Source organism: Aspergillus ochraceoroseus (genome assembly GCF_002846915.1).
Source record: "Aspergillus ochraceoroseus IBT 24754 chromosome Unknown P175scaffold_6, whole genome shotgun sequence".
Taxonomy (NCBI): domain Eukaryota; kingdom Fungi; phylum Ascomycota; class Eurotiomycetes; order Eurotiales; family Aspergillaceae; genus Aspergillus; species Aspergillus ochraceoroseus.
This window is the reverse complement of record NW_024468481.1, coordinates 1546096-1560290: the sequence shown is the minus strand read 5'-3', so window position 1 is coordinate 1560290 and position 14195 is coordinate 1546096. Positions and strand designations below refer to the sequence as shown.

The 14195-nt window shown below is 47.5% G+C and overlaps 6 protein-coding genes and 1 non-coding gene across 7 annotated transcripts; 4 read left to right on the top strand and 3 right to left on the bottom strand.

Annotated features, from left to right (window-relative positions):
- Positions 1–199: 199 nt before the first annotated feature.
- Positions 200–271, bottom strand: P175DRAFT_0t100. The gene has a single exon. It is a non-coding gene; the product is annotated as a tRNA-Met (tRNA).
- A 1664-nt stretch (positions 272–1935) lies between these two features.
- Positions 1936–2879, top strand: aspf13 (allergenic cerato-platanin Asp F13; the record flags this gene model as incomplete). Its single annotated transcript, XM_040900097.1, has 2 exons — positions 1936–2344; positions 2818–2879. 2 exons carry the CDS (start codon positions 1936–1938, stop codon positions 2877–2879), a joined length of 471 nt encoding a protein of 156 aa, XP_040750913.1.
- A 150-nt stretch (positions 2880–3029) lies between these two features.
- Positions 3030–5100, bottom strand: P175DRAFT_0503055 (NADPH-adrenodoxin reductase). Its single transcript, XM_040897540.1, has 3 exons — positions 4579–5100; positions 4066–4500; positions 3030–4011 (listed from the first exon to the last, which is right to left on the bottom strand). Exons 1-3 carry the CDS (start codon positions 4882–4884, stop codon positions 3139–3141), a joined length of 1614 nt encoding a protein of 537 aa, XP_040750912.1. The 5' UTR covers positions 4885–5100; the 3' UTR covers positions 3030–3138.
- A 327-nt stretch (positions 5101–5427) lies between these two features.
- On the top strand, positions 5428–8172 carry P175DRAFT_0503054 (uncharacterized protein). Its single transcript, XM_040897539.1, has 3 exons — positions 5428–5868; positions 5939–6130; positions 6188–8172. Exons 1-3 carry the CDS (start codon positions 5695–5697, stop codon positions 7922–7924), a joined length of 2103 nt encoding a protein of 700 aa, XP_040750911.1. The 5' UTR covers positions 5428–5694; the 3' UTR covers positions 7925–8172.
- A 56-nt stretch (positions 8173–8228) lies between these two features.
- On the bottom strand, positions 8229–10159 carry P175DRAFT_0517770 (Lectin C-type domain protein; the record flags this gene model as incomplete). Its single annotated transcript, XM_040899005.1, has 2 exons — positions 10020–10159; positions 8229–9941 (listed from the first exon to the last, which is right to left on the bottom strand). Exons 1-2 carry the CDS (start codon positions 10080–10082, stop codon positions 8229–8231), a joined length of 1776 nt encoding a protein of 591 aa, XP_040750910.1. The 5' UTR covers positions 10083–10159.
- A 153-nt stretch (positions 10160–10312) lies between these two features.
- Positions 10313–12264, top strand: P175DRAFT_0482992 (Sec62 family protein translocation protein). The gene is made up of 3 exons (XM_040895512.1): positions 10313–10951; positions 11015–11568; positions 11621–12264. The coding sequence occupies exons 1-3, from the start codon at positions 10471–10473 to the stop codon at positions 11789–11791; spliced, it is 1206 nt and encodes a 401-aa protein (XP_040750909.1). The 5' UTR covers positions 10313–10470; the 3' UTR covers positions 11792–12264.
- A 429-nt stretch (positions 12265–12693) lies between these two features.
- Positions 12694–13794, top strand: P175DRAFT_0494640 (uncharacterized protein; the record flags this gene model as incomplete). Its single annotated transcript, XM_040896024.1, has 5 exons — positions 12694–12738; positions 12784–12918; positions 12970–13080; positions 13144–13542; positions 13636–13794. The coding sequence occupies 5 exons, from the start codon at positions 12694–12696 to the stop codon at positions 13792–13794; spliced, it is 849 nt and encodes a 282-aa protein (XP_040750908.1).
- Positions 13795–14195: the final 401 nt, after the last annotated feature.

Genomic DNA, 14195 nt, shown 5'->3' with positions numbered 1-14195 from the left:
AGGCATTGAAAACGGCACTTGGCTCTAGGTTGGTGAGGTTGAGCAACATATGTTAGAAGAAAAACTATGTACCCACAAATACCTGAAAACACAGAATTGGAAGGCACAGAATAAAATAAAAGAGATTAGAGTAGACATGAGAGAGATAGTAACTAGGTGATGTATCACTCTAAGTGAGGAGTGAAAAAAAGATGTGACTTAGCATGTCCTGGTTTCGATCCAGGGACCTCCGGGTTATGAGCCCGGCGCTCTTCCCCTGAGCTAACATGCTGATTGGATATTTAGATCCCCCGTCTTTGGCTATAAGTACAAGTGATAACAATAGTGACATTAATCTCTGAGGGACATTGTGTAGAAAAAGCTTGGAACTCAAAAACTTGTAATTAAGCTTTATTACTTGAATACTGGTGCAATGGGATTACCTAGCCTTTGTGCATTAGTATTTATGGTACTTTAAAAAAAAATACAATGTGTTACAAGTCAATGGAGCCTTGTGGTCCTCCTCACATGTACTCTGCTTCCGTGCGGATACTTCCAAGCTTATTTAATGCTGCCTGGTATGGTTGGTATGTCTGTATATCTTCCTCTACTAGTACTGATATTTTTAGGCCTGAGATAAAAAGCCTAGATACCCTAGATAGTTTGATCATTCACCGCAGATATGAGACGGGTTGCTTAGGGCTTTTAAAGACTGTGAACTTGTAGCTTACTACAAGAATAGAATCATGTGAATATAGCAATGAAAGAAAACAAGGCATAACAAGGTAATATATGAGGTATTCTAAATATACCTAGGTACATTACTAATGAAGGTTTCTGGCCAATAATTTCATATGCATGCTTATGTTTGTGTTGAAAATACCCAAAGAGAGGGGGGGGCAAAAGAGATGTGAATGAAGATAAATATAGGACCCATGAAAATATATACAGTTTTCAAGAATACTATATATGGCTAGGCAAGATAGGCCTGTGTCTGGTTTATTTTATGTGAGGTATCTGGTTGGTGTAGTTTGATAATTAGCTCCAAAATTTTAACACATCGCTTGTTATATTTAAGTATAAGAATATGCCCGTGCTTCTTTGAGCCCCGGGATTGCTGATTGAAGTAATATATAGCATCTAAGTCTTCATGGCCAAGTATATCATTCCGAGGTCATGTGTCTATTAAATACAACAATGCAGAGTTGCCTGCAGCAATTAATCGAAGGCCCACTTGATTATTCGTTAACAAGGGCTGGATTGCCATATTTTAGTATATCTCGGTGTCGGTAAGAATCGACTTCCCCGCTGACGATCACCACTCTGTCTGAGTCAGGTGTAAGATAAAAGAGCACGGAATGACCAGATCCGGTTTCTGGATTATTTATAACATAAGATTCTAGGAGCTGTATGTCTCATCCAAAATCCAAAGAGTAGTATTGACTGACTCCTCTAGTGATTTGATCCTACGGTATTTCTGATCCATCGTCAGCCGATGCGAAGAACTTGAGGGTTCCCAGCGAATGTCTCACTTGTAAGCTGCACTTCCAAGCAAGTCGACTCCTACAATTGATCCAGTTTCTCAACTGGAGGATGCAACTCCGCTCGTATTCCTCTTCTTTCCCCTGTTTCCATTGGGAACCTCCGGGGCTACGAGGGAATTAGATGCGTGGGGTTGTATCGTGGAAGTCATACCATGCCCACCTGCAGAATCCCCGCCACGGTCAGTTTGCCATGAAAGGATTCATGAGGCAATAATTCCACAAACCGAACAAGGAGCAAGTGCGAAGTGCGCAGAGTATTGCAAGTCAGAGGTCTACAACCCAAGAATATAAATACCCCTCACCATCATCCTACTCCCCGGTTACTTCTCATCAACACAAGCGTCCTCCCTCAACCCAACAAACAAAAACCCACCTGCTTGAAGAAAAACAAAGCGCCAAACAAACATCCACAATGAAGTTTACTGCCGTCCTTTCCCTCCTCCCTCTTCTCCTCACCTCCTCCCTCGCCGCTCCCGTCGAGGTTGAGATCGAGGAGCGTGCCGCAGCCGCAGCCTCCACCGTCTCGTGGGACGCCAAATTCGACGTCGCAGGCAGCTCGATGACAACCGTTGCCTGCTCCGACGGTACGAACGGTCTCATGACAAAGGGGTACAGCACCTTTGGCTCGCTGCCTAGCTTCCCACGCATCGGAGGCGCCCCTACCATTCCCGGCTGGAACAGCCCGCAGTGCGGGGCCTGTTACAGTCTAGAATACAATGGCCGGTCTATCTACATCACTGCGATTGATGCCGCACCGGGTGGCTTCAATATCGGCATGACAGCCATGAATACCCTGACCAATGGACAGGCGGAGGCCCTGGGTAGGGTTCCAGTAACTTATACCCAAGTGGACCGGAGCTTGTGTGGCTTTTAAAAAAAAAAAAAAAAAGGCAACCTTTAAGCAACTAATTATGATGATTAAATGATGAACCGATGATCTTGGATTTGGAGATGATTGTCTATGATCACTTATATGATCACTTCGCGGGATGAGCTTGAAGTGGATCCATCCCCCGCCTATGTTGATCTATTTCCTGGCTGCATTGATAGTTTGCAGGGTTGGTTTGAATGGGGGGTTTTTCGCCCCGTGCTTTTGTTCGGTCCTTTTGCCCTATAGAGTTAATCATGGCTCTCATTTTACAAGTACTATGTAATTTGCTCAATGAATATGTTATGTTCTTTTTATATATTTTGCGACATATTAGGTGGTTGCGTAAGGGTCTGAAGCATAAAGTACTGAACTTTGGGTAAAGATATATAGCGCAGTTGAGAAGGACTTGCTTGATTCTATTAGGCAGGCTAAAGGATATTCGATTTGGTTTCATGAGGTGCGTTAATGCGGACCTTAACGAGTAGGGAATAGCAAGCAAAGGGCCTCATAACCCATATTTAGAGACTGTGCAGATTCTACTCAGAGGCTTGGCGAAATTCCTGGTGATTACCCGGTACGTAGCGTGTTTGATAAAAAAAAAAAAAATTTCTTTTATAGGAATACTGGATTCATTGGGACTCATGGGTTGAATTGTTGATAATATGAGAAGCGGAAAGATCTCTATTTGGTTCGTCTATTGTGCTGTACATTCCTCTATTTTGGTTTCTTTGATCAGTAAACCTATTAGGACAAAACTTCTAGCATCTCCTCTACCCGTCCAAACTTGTCACGGACCTTGCCCTTCTGTAGGCCCCGTTCTCGCTCCGCGCGGTCAATGCGTTGCCAATCCTCCCAGGTCGTAGCTTGGAGACCTCGCTTTTCTGCTTCAGGTTGGACACCCTCCCAGCCAAGGCCTGTGCTGTAGCTAGGGGAGTTTAACCAGGTGCCTCGGTTAGGTCTTTCCGCCAGATCCGTAGCTATCGCTTCAGCAGTGCTGAATGCATCTGTCATTGTTGTGGCGATTACGCCCGTTGGCCCGCGCTTGACCCATCCAGCACAGTAAAGTCCTGGTAAATGAGAGATCAGGGACCCATCTGGAAGTGTTTCGCTGGGTCCTGTGCTCCAACCGCCGGTCACACGTCCAAAACCATCATTCGGAATTACCCCGCGGCTACTGTCAAACTGAATACCTAGATCCTCTAATCCGGACAATGGGAGTGATTTATAGCCGACACTGCGGAAAAATGTGTTTGCAGGGATATCGATCTGAGCTCGCTTGCCGCTGGAGAGATACTTGGGCGTAACCTTGGCACTTGGAATGAAAGGGTTCGCAGGATCTAGTTGATTTCGGGAAAATTGGACGTGGGACAGGCGGTGCGGGAAGACAGGGGACCAATTGAGGCATTCCGGTGAGAGAAGGAAATCCAAAGACCACGATTTTGTAGCTGTGGCAGGGTCATTCGTAGAACCTTTCGCGAGAAGTTGGATGAGCCTTTTCTGGGCCCTGGGAAGGGCCGCGATGACTTCCTCCGGGGGAAACAAGTCTTTGGGTATCGGGTCAAATGAAACAGACGGAAGCTGCAGAAGTTCTCGGACTTCCTTGATCGTAAATGCTGCCTATGATGAAAACCATCAGAATCAACCCTCAAAAGGACCAACGTGGGGGCATACCTGCAGAGGCCCTCGACGGCCAACGACTCTAACCCGCTTGATCTTGCTCTTGGAGAGCTCCTCCAGCGCATGATCTGCAATATCAGTTTGGCGAAGACGGTCCACATCCGATAACAATATCCGAGCAACATCTAGGGCCACATTGCCTTGACCGATAATCACCGCGTTTTCACCGGTGGTTAAATCCGGAGCTAAATCCCGGTGCTCGGGAAGCCCATTATACCATCCGACAAACTCCCTGGCAGAGTAGACATTCCGCAGTGCGTTCTCCCCTGGAATCCCTAGCTCCTTGTCCTTCGGGGCCCCGTATGCGAATAGAATGGCGTCGTAATGAGGCTTGAGGATTTGAAGTGGCAGGCTGTCACCTAGCTCAATGTTTCCGATAAAGTTGAACCGTGGGGACTCCGCAACTTCTGTAAACTTCTCTTCGCAGTTCTGCGACATTACGGTTAGTCACAAACATGGATCATAAGCTAGACTTCCTTTAAAGCCTCCAATTGTAGTTAGGCATACCTTAACCTCCGGGTGATCAGGAGCAACACCATACCTCGCAAGGCCAAATGGCACAGGTAGCTTCTCATACATATCTACCATGGCATCTTCCACTTTAGCCAGCAGACGGTATGCTGCGTAAAACCCCGCCGGCCCTGAGCCTACAATGGCTACTCGGAATGGCCGAGTGCGCTGGGCGATCTGTGTGTTATGTCGGCGTTGCCATGCGAATTGTGAAAGAATTTGACGATGGGAGCGACGTAGAGGCTGGTGGGAAACCCAAGAAGTGCATTGTGCACAGATGTAAGGCGCCCGCTGGACATTCATCTCGTCCAGGATGTAATTTGGTGTTCGTGCAGGAGCAGGAAATTATGAATAGTTAACTAGTTAACTAAATCAAAGTTCGATTAATAATAATACAGTGACTCAAAGTATGACGCGTGCCACGTGATCTTATCGAATTGGTTGCTGGGCCGACAATCATTGCTGAGATTTCGATCTATGATCTCTGAGAGAGAGAGTGGGTTCTAAATAATAATAATACTTTATAGATACGTATACAGGCTGATAGAGAAGTCTGGCATACACTTGATGAGAGGGTGCTTGAGAATCTTTATCAAACTATACCTCATCAAGTGCAGACAATCCTCGAAGACGGGATGGTTGGGTGCTCTAGGTACGGATACTCTGTACGGAGTACGGAGCACAGCGACATCTTATTATAGGGCCAAGTGGAGTATGGTCATGTGAACTGCATTATGTCAGCAAATAGACAAATGCCACGTGATGTGCCAACTGGTTGCCGCGCCGACAATCAGGTGTTGACATTTCGGGTAATCAAATGTACGGCTGGGGGAGTACAGTGCATACATCTATCTGACGTCCCCAGGTGCGTTTGGTAAGATGCCTGAATGCATGCACGAGGTGCTGTCAAGAAATCAATAACTTTACCTCCCTATTCTCTCGTTTCTGGTCGTGCCGCCATCGTTGACTTTGAATTGTTTCCGACACTGAGCATTCCACCCCACTCTTTCTTCACCTTGAACAACACCCTGCCCACATTCCTCTCCTTCCCCCGCTTCCCGCGTGGGTGAGGGCTTCAATCCATTCCTCGGAGCTTCACACACCACGGTGATTATGGGGAATTCATCTCCTCCATTCCTTTACAGCCGTCCAGAAGCCTACCGCTTCAAGGGTCCAACTGACCGGCCCTTCAACCCTAAGGCTGTCACAAAGGCGAGCTGGACTCGACCAGTGCCGAAGCCAAAGCCCGATGGGCCACTGATCAATTTCAACCGACACCCAGACTCCGTATGCCGCAGCACTTTCATGTTCAATAATACCTTATAGAAGAAGACCTGTGCTAACGCGCTTGATCTAGTATTCCAATATCCCCGATGGAAAATCGCGCTGGACTCCAATGGGCCCAAGGACAAGGACAAAGGTATTCTGGGGGCGAAAGATACAGCTCGGATTGCGTGTTCTTGCGCTCCTTGGTGCCCTGGGTTCGTTATTCTGTGCGATCGTGATTAAAAATGTGCCATCCAGAATAATCTGGATTGTTCGAGCCGGCGTAAGTCATTCTTCTGAGGTATCTTTTTATTCGCTGTCATATTGACACTCTGTCCAGCCCTCGGTAGCAATTCTTCACACAATTTATGCCATTTATCACCTACGTCGATCCCCAGTTACTCGGCCTCCGGGCTCACAAGCCAGTTATATGATTTTTGCAGCAAGTCTAGACCTCGGCTTGGTACCGTTCTACGTTTTCGCAGCGTACCTGGGATACGAACAGTATACATCAAGCGCTTACAGCTGGGAAACACTCCTGAGCTCTGATGTTGATGTGATAACTAAGATTGCACAGTCAACATTTTACCTCAGCGTGATTAATGGAGGCCTTCACTTGGTGTCTCTTGTGATTTCTGGTTTCTTGTTTAATATTTTCCGTCAGATTACCAAACTTCCCCCAGATCTGAACCCCCTGGAAGACAACTTAACCGCTCGCCCCCATAAGCGAACGAAGTCAGAAATTGCAGAGAAACATACCAGTAGCTCAACACTGGATTCAACTACCCCTTCAATGGCAGAGCCGCTGATTGGACCCCCTCGTACAGTTCCGTTCATGCACACTCGAGCACAGTCGTCAGAGGATAATTCGGCGCGTTTCTCCACTGACATTTCTAATGAGCTCAGAAACTCGCAAACATCTATTCCGCAGATGCCATTCACTCACCGAGCAGACACCCTTGAGGATATGGACTACGACATACCAATGCATGACACCGATGTTGTCACTCGCCCTACCTCGTCAATTCCTCGCACCCCGGTGCGAGAGCCATCTCCTGAACTACCAAGCCGATCCCAATGCGTCAGTCCTGCATCAGAAAATTGGGTTGCTTACTCGTCTCGATCCACTACTCCAGTACAAGACGCTCAAAATGAAGCATCTCCTGCTCGGGAACCCTCTTCTGTTTACAGTCGAGCTGAAACTCCTGCGTCGACAAATGGCGTCGTTGACTGGATGACCCTTGCTCAGCGCTACGAATGGGAGATTAGTGAACCTATATCTGAAGATATTCGTGGCGAGTACGAGTCTCTTGCTATGCACGAGTTCTATGGAAACGATGACGATGCTCATAATGTACGGAAGAGTGGATTATACGACCATGATGAACATGATATCGGCGATAACCGTATCCAAATATATCATGATCATGTCGATAGTGATGCCGAGTCAGACACCAATACCCTTAGGGTTAATCCCTTGGGACTGAACCCACCAACGCCACAGCCAGTCCTCAACGTTGTTGACGATACCAAAAAGTCTCCTAACCGTATGATTCTGAGCGATATTCCTAACCTGTTCCCTACACCATCACTCAGAGTACCTCCTCTTGACAGCCCTGCTAAAAGTGGCCGCTTTTATGGTGATCTCGACGGAAACTCAGGACTCAACGTTACCCGAGCTGTGAGCGGGCCTGAGGAATCAAAACCAGGACGGAAAAAGAGCAAGTTGATGAAGCGAAAGAGCCTGAAACAGAACACTTATGGTGCTCTAAAGCAACAGGAAGACGAGGATATCAAGGAGAAAGCCTACGACGCAGTCGAGCCTGTCGATCCCGCAGTAACAGAGAGAGACCGCACGGGCCGCGTTATCAGTAACTCGGGAGCGGACTTCAATCGCCCTGTGAGTTCTGACTCATCATTATCGTACGGAAACTATATTGCTGGGCTGGGAGTTGGTCGAAGACGAGACGTGAGTGGGAAAATGGCGGAGGAAGGTCGCGGTGGTATCAGCAAGTCCGGGAATGATGCTTCTATTCCTATTCGGGCTGCTGGCTGGGCGCGGTTCGCTGGGCTATGATGTCGATGTACTCTAGCCTGAATTTTTGGGAATAAGCGAATTTCAACTCGAAAAGAATAGCTGAAGGGTTATTTTTTTTTTTCGGGCAAACTTTGCATAATGTGATATGGAAATAATATGCTTGGATGAAGGACAAGATTTTCATGAGCTTGGATGGGATTTCATTGTGATACTTACTTATCATCTGTACTTATTGCCGGCGTAGATTAGGATAAATAGTCTAGGAATCAATACAAATGAACACTCTATTGTTATTCCGTCAATGCGTAATGTTGATCTGTAATATTATAGTACACAAATTAGACTACGACGGTACCCCTTCATACTCCCATCCCTGAATGACACGCCTATTCCTCCTCGAGTTTCGTCGGTTGGCGTTGCATTTTACAAACAAGGTCAAAGCAAATATGATCAAAATCACGATACCTGCAATGGCAGAGACTATGACTGTCCGTCTTTCAAGTTTCTGGGGGTTTGCACGGTATGGACAGATAGCTTCGGGGCCCCCGGATACCCAGCACGTATGGATATCGATGGAGTTGAAATCGATCCAAACCTCGTGTTTGAGAGGGTCTGAAGATGATGGGTCAATTACGTCGCTAGGCCGAGAGAGAAGATGACGGTAAAGATAAGTGTTTTCGAGGCCGGTGCGGGGCACAGAGAACGGGGCGGAATCTCCGCAGCCGTTGGTGTAGGCATCCGCGTAAGAATATGTGTTTGAGGAGAGTGTCCATGTGAATGGCATGTTATTGACGCGACAGGCTGAGTGGCGGGCTTCCGTACAGTTTGCACTGCGCCAGCGGCCCATACTGGAAAGGTCCATGACGGCACATCGCTCGTTTGTATCTACATCTGTTGATGGAGTTTGGGGTTGTCCGGCCGCCCACGCCCAGGAGGAAGATAGCGAGACGTTGCGGTACGCGTCAGACGATTCATCAGCCGTTTCGCTAAACAAGGTATTGTTGAGGGAGGGAGTTAGCCCGCAGGCCGTCATATTGGCGGCCATATTGGATAAATAGCGAAGTGTTTGATCATTGCTGAGGTTACTGGGAACTGAAATCTGGCTTGATATTGCCCAAGATCCGTTGACCTGGGATATATCAGTAGCATCAGGGCTATATAAGCAGCCCGAGGCCAATCCCCCGTCGCTCGCAAGAGAAACAGGCATTGTGGAAGTTAAATAGCCTGGAGGGAATATAACTTCGTTCTCTGCTGAGAGGTTGTAGCCACCAAGTTGTGGGTCAACAGATCCATATTCAACAAGCATCCGTCGCTGTGCTGCTAGTTGTAGATATTTTGTGCTGGGCCATCCATTCGGCGTTCTTTGCACGCCTGATGAATCCTCTTCGATAGTGAAATACTCAACAATAGGCCTGTACCTGGGTTCTACTTCATACCATGACCCGTTCAGGTTTTGGCGTTCGGAATATAGACGCGAAGGTGTATAGATGTAGGAACCAAGCTTGTTTCGAATCATATTACTCAGAATATCGGATCTAGTGGGAAGTTGATCCTCGGCTACTGCGGATGCTGGCTGATTAATAGCTGTGGCACTAGTGGCAGCATGGAGATTGAAGGACAGGCATCTAGTATATATGTTCAGCTGGGAGCTGGTATCTTTAAAATAATCGAGGAAAATATCGAGTACATCTTCTGCATCGAGGCCGTCTGAGCATTGATACGATCCTAAATTGTAGAGAAGATATCCCGACGAGGAATCAATCTCTGCTGTGACAGTTCCTTCCGCAACATTGGCGGTTGAAGTGGGTGTCGCGCTGAGAGTCTCTATATAGACGCTCTCAGGGATCGATACTGGACATATGAGCCAGCGTTGTAGGTCGGATGACCAATATATATCGATCTCGAAACGGCGAAACCCCACCGCTAGTAGGTTCGAGATGCATTTTTCAGCGGCGTTTCTCTCGAAAACGTTGTTCCCGAAACATGCTGTCCGGACGGAGACAGCCGGGATGGTGACGAAATTTATGGGAATTTGACCGGCCACATCTCGCTCGCTCTGAATACCAGTTCGTTAGCAGGGAAATACCCCAACATAGCGCAAGTACTCTTGCTTTCGTGCTTTGACGATACTGACGAGGAGGACGGTAACCCAAGATCCCTTCAACAAGGAGTTATCCGGATTAAATTTCAAGGACATGAAGGTGCAACCATATGTCAAAATAAGCGTGGATAGGGAAAAGCGACCATCTTAAGCATGGAATATAGATAAAATAATGCATAAAGGTTGATGCAGTTGTACTATGCATGAGGGAGAGAACGAGCGAAGCAGCTTCGAACAGGGTCCGGAGTGGAGAGCGAAGGCGGTGAGGTGGATTTAATCATCTTATCTGGCCACTTTCGAGTTCCACGTCCACTTTGGCCTCAACTTTCCCTTTTACCTCATCCCATATTCGGCTTTCTTTCTTTCTTTTTTTTTTAATTCTCCTGTCTTGTTCATCCTTCTATCTGAATTGCCATTTTTAATTGTTAACCCTTCTGTATTTTTTTGACTTCCACACGGGTTCCTTACTACCTCACCTTCCACAATGGCCGCCCCAGGCCAGCCGTCCCCTCAACAGCTCGCCGCCATGCAACAGCAGTTTGCAGCCGAGGCTGCCAGGCGTGGAATGACCCCGGAAGAATTTGCTAAGCAGCAGCGTGAACAGCTCAACGCCGAAGCTGCAAAGCATGGAATGACAACTGAACAATACGTCACACAGCTCAGGATGCGTGCACTTGCCGCACACCAGAAAGCAGCTCAGATGCAACAGCAAGGTCAAGGCCCCTCTGCACAGCCGGCACAGCCGGGGCAGCCAGGGCAGGCACCTCAACCCGGACAACCAGCGCAACCTGGACAGCCTGCGCAGGCCCCGCAGCAGCAACCACAACCACAGACTCACCAAGTGCCTGTTAACCCCTCGAATCCTCCAAACCCCAAGGCGATCGCGGTTGCCAAGTTCTTGAAATCGCAGAATCTGAAAACCAGGACTTGTATAATGGATGGACAGAGAAAAGATATGTTCAAAGGTTGGTTGTATTTTTTTGCATAAGGAAACTTGGGCGATAACACGCTAACCCGACCAATTTTAGTGAAACGTGCCATCCGTGCCCTTGAATCCCCTGCCTACGCGAAAGCTCAGAAAAAGAACCCGCTACTACCGCCAGTGACAGATCGTGTTTCGGCTGAGAATGTATTCAAACTCCTCCCACTGTCTCTGCTTGCGTTACGAGTGTCTAAAGTGGACCCCCACGCCGGCCATGGTCATGCCAAACCCGCAAAACGAGTCAAGGGGTTGTGGACGGTTAAGATTGAACAACATCAAGAAGCAAACCCAATGATGCACTATGTCTGGCTTTACGAGGGTCCCCAATGGAAGCAGAAGGCCATGGCTGCCGCGGTGGTTGCCGGTATCTTCGCCGTTGTGCTCTTCCCCTTGTGGCCTATCATGCTGAGACAAGGAGTCTGGTACCTTAGCGTGGGTATGATGGGCCTGCTTGGTCTGTTCTTTGCCATGGCTATCTTCCGCCTGATCTTGTTCTGCATTACTGTCTTCGCTGTACCACCTGGTCTTTGGTTATTCCCCAATTTATTTGAGGATGTTGGTTTCTTCGATAGTTTCAAGCCCTTGTGGGGCTGGCAAGAGGTACCTTCCTTACTCTCTTATTCTTGATTACCTTACTAATTGAGATTTACAGACAAAGAGGAAGAAGAAGAAGTCCAAGAAGGCATCTGGCGCTGCACCTGAAGCTGCTGGTTCTGAGGTAACTGAGTCGACTCCTACCGCAACCACCACTGCAACCCCGGACGCGGCTGGTCCCGTGAAGCGTGATCTCACGGCTAGAGTTGAGGAGGTGACAGAAGAGTAATTTATATAAAACTCTTCATTTGAAAATTCGCACGCGCTTTCCATTTGCATTGCTTGCGCATAAAATTTATGAGTTGCTGCGCCTAGTTTTTCTTTCTGCTGTTCGGTATTTACCCTTCTTTTTCTGTCTTAACTGGTATTCTTGAGCCTGGCCATAAGGGCTTCTCCTTAGGGGGTATGAAGGGAGTCGTCTAGGAATTGATACGAGAGCGTAACGATGCTTTGCCATGGCTAAACTACCACCAGCCCTGGTCCTTTTGTAGTATCAATAATAGCGATGTACAGGTCGGTGTCTGATGAGTTCGTCCCAACACCAAGTTGAATATCACAGCTCTGCAGTCTGTCATGGAGAGATAACTACAGGTTGGCGAGAACAGGGGGAAAAAAGGCCATGCCAATAAAGCTCTATAAATTACCGCCATGTTCCACAGCCGTTTATTGTTCATTAGAAATGTAGTGAGTGAGTGTATCTCCATCAAATTCAAATTAAATTTAGTTTAGTACTTCTTTTCCTTTTAACTTTCCTACCATTCTTCTTATACAACCACCTAAATCCAAGTTCAAAGTGCCAGAAACGCACTGCAGATATAAGACATGTGAACTACTTTCAGGGAGAACCAAGAACCAAGAACCGAGAAGCAGATATCTGAAGAGAGTTGCAGGGCAAAATATGGCTAAAACAAGAAGTCACAACTGTTTTCCAGGTTGTTTCTACCCAAATCAAATTATACCCTCTTATCCGGAGCTTTGATCGAGTGGACGCGATCCCCACCTTACATATAACCCGGTTCATCAGCATCAACCTCCTGGTAAAGAGTATTTCCGCCTACCTAGGAGGAAACTTATACAATCGTTTGTAGTAAATCTTTAACCCTGTTTTCTTAAATATATATATGTAGAGGTATGCTCAGCAAAATCTATGGATGCGATAGCTCGTCGTACCAGACGGTAAAATCTGCCAGCCGGATCGATAGATAATCCCCCATTCTTCAGCTCTGTGCTTACCTTCAAGCCACAGAGGAAGCGAGGGAGAAATACGAGAAGGTGCCTGCTGAAGAGGAACTGGACCCTGCAACGATTAATGCCGGGTTCGAGGCCAGCGATCAGGCTATCGATGAGGCGAAGCGCGTCATGAAGATCCTCACGCAGCCTGGTGGACCCTTCGTGCGTGAATCTTAGATCATCACGAACCAAAAGAACATCGACAGCCTGCTGCAAGAGTTTGCGGACGCCATTCCAGATGCCCATCAGGAGAAACTTCAAAAGGAGATGACCGTGATCGTGGACCGGGTTGTGGCGCGCAATAGATTGGTCGTGCCCTACAATGCCGCCCTATACTTCGTACATACATAGGTGTACAGCAAAGCCCTAGTTGACCAGTCCGCAGCGGAGGCACAGAAGAAGAAGAAGAAGAAGAAGAAAAGCAGTAATCCGGAGCGCTGCACCCTGACCCAGGCCTTCCATCGATTTTCTTCAGGTATGCACGCCCTCCAAAACTCCCTAGCCTTGTTTATCATGCAGCACTTGTACCTTGAGACGCGCGTGCTCTGTTTCTGGGGTTTGCTAGACGCCACCAGTCTTCCTTCGAGCGAGCCGGCACCAGCGCGCTCTGCGAATGTCCTCGGCATAGAACAGCAGGACTACTCCGCCAGGCTAACCATTGACCCCACCGAATCGTTGTTTAGGTATTGGTCGGGCCAACATGCGCTTCCAGGGATCGTGATGGACGCCGACGGCGCGGGCCGGAAGCCGGTGCGAATATGATTGCGCCATATGGGCCAGGAGGCCATGCGCGATAAAGATCACAATGCATACAAATTCACACACGACACTGTAAATCTACAGTTCTCCTATGATGCTAACCTGATGGGTGAGCTAAAGGTGCATATTAACCCGCAAGCTGTCTTGTCCAAGCACAGCATTCAGCAGGATTATACTAGTAGCCACGTAGAAACCGATATGAATGCACTGCTTGGACCTGCTCGTGATATCACATCTTTATAACCTGACGCGGGGAAAATGGGGCAATTGCATATCAAAGCCCATTAATACATGGATTTGTATGAAGAAAAGAAAAAGGAAGAAGAAAAAGAAGGAAAGATATAAGGCTCTAATGCTAGAATACAACATCCAATACTTGTTCAACCCGGACCGGGCACCCTAGTTTGGATGGAAAACACTCGCCTTAGTGACTGGCCCATAGAATTAGGTGCGCATGACAACCTGCTTCTTCAGCAACTCGCAGTTTGCAATGAAGCAGAACTTGTCTGGGAATACCATCAGAGCGCCTGTGATGGGGAACTCGGTTCCTGTGGGAAGGGTTTATGTATTAGCATTATTAACATTGAGATTGTTATTAAAGAGGGGTGAATTACTAAATATTTATTCTTATTAACTCTAAATAG

Bases quoted from the DNA above. Each gene is read 5' to 3' on its own strand.
- P175DRAFT_0503055 (XM_040897540.1), bottom strand. From the start codon at position 4,884: ATGAATGTCCAGCGGGCGCCTTACATCTGTGCACAATGCACTTCTTGG. The intron at 4,501-4,578 runs GTATGCCTAACT...GTAATGTCGCAG, and splicing joins CTGATCACCCGGAGGTTAAG to AACTGCGAAGAGAAGTTTAC. The intron at 4,012-4,065 runs GTATGCCCCCAC...TTTTCATCATAG, and splicing joins GCCGTCGAGGGCCTCTGCAG to GCAGCATTTACGATCAAGGA.
- P175DRAFT_0503054 (XM_040897539.1), top strand. From the start codon at position 5,695: ATGGGGAATTCATCTCCTCCATTCCTTTACAGCCGTCCAGAAGCCTAC. The intron at 5,869-5,938 runs GTATGCCGCAGC...CGCTTGATCTAG, and splicing joins TCAACCGACACCCAGACTCC to TATTCCAATATCCCCGATGG. The intron at 6,131-6,187 runs GTAAGTCATTCT...CACTCTGTCCAG, and splicing joins TCTGGATTGTTCGAGCCGGC to CCCTCGGTAGCAATTCTTCA.
- P175DRAFT_0482992 (XM_040895512.1), top strand. From the start codon at position 10,471: ATGGCCGCCCCAGGCCAGCCGTCCCCTCAACAGCTCGCCGCCATGCAA. The intron at 10,952-11,014 runs GTTGGTTGTATT...GACCAATTTTAG, and splicing joins GAGAAAAGATATGTTCAAAG to TGAAACGTGCCATCCGTGCC. The intron at 11,569-11,620 runs GTACCTTCCTTA...TGAGATTTACAG, and splicing joins CCTTGTGGGGCTGGCAAGAG to ACAAAGAGGAAGAAGAAGAA.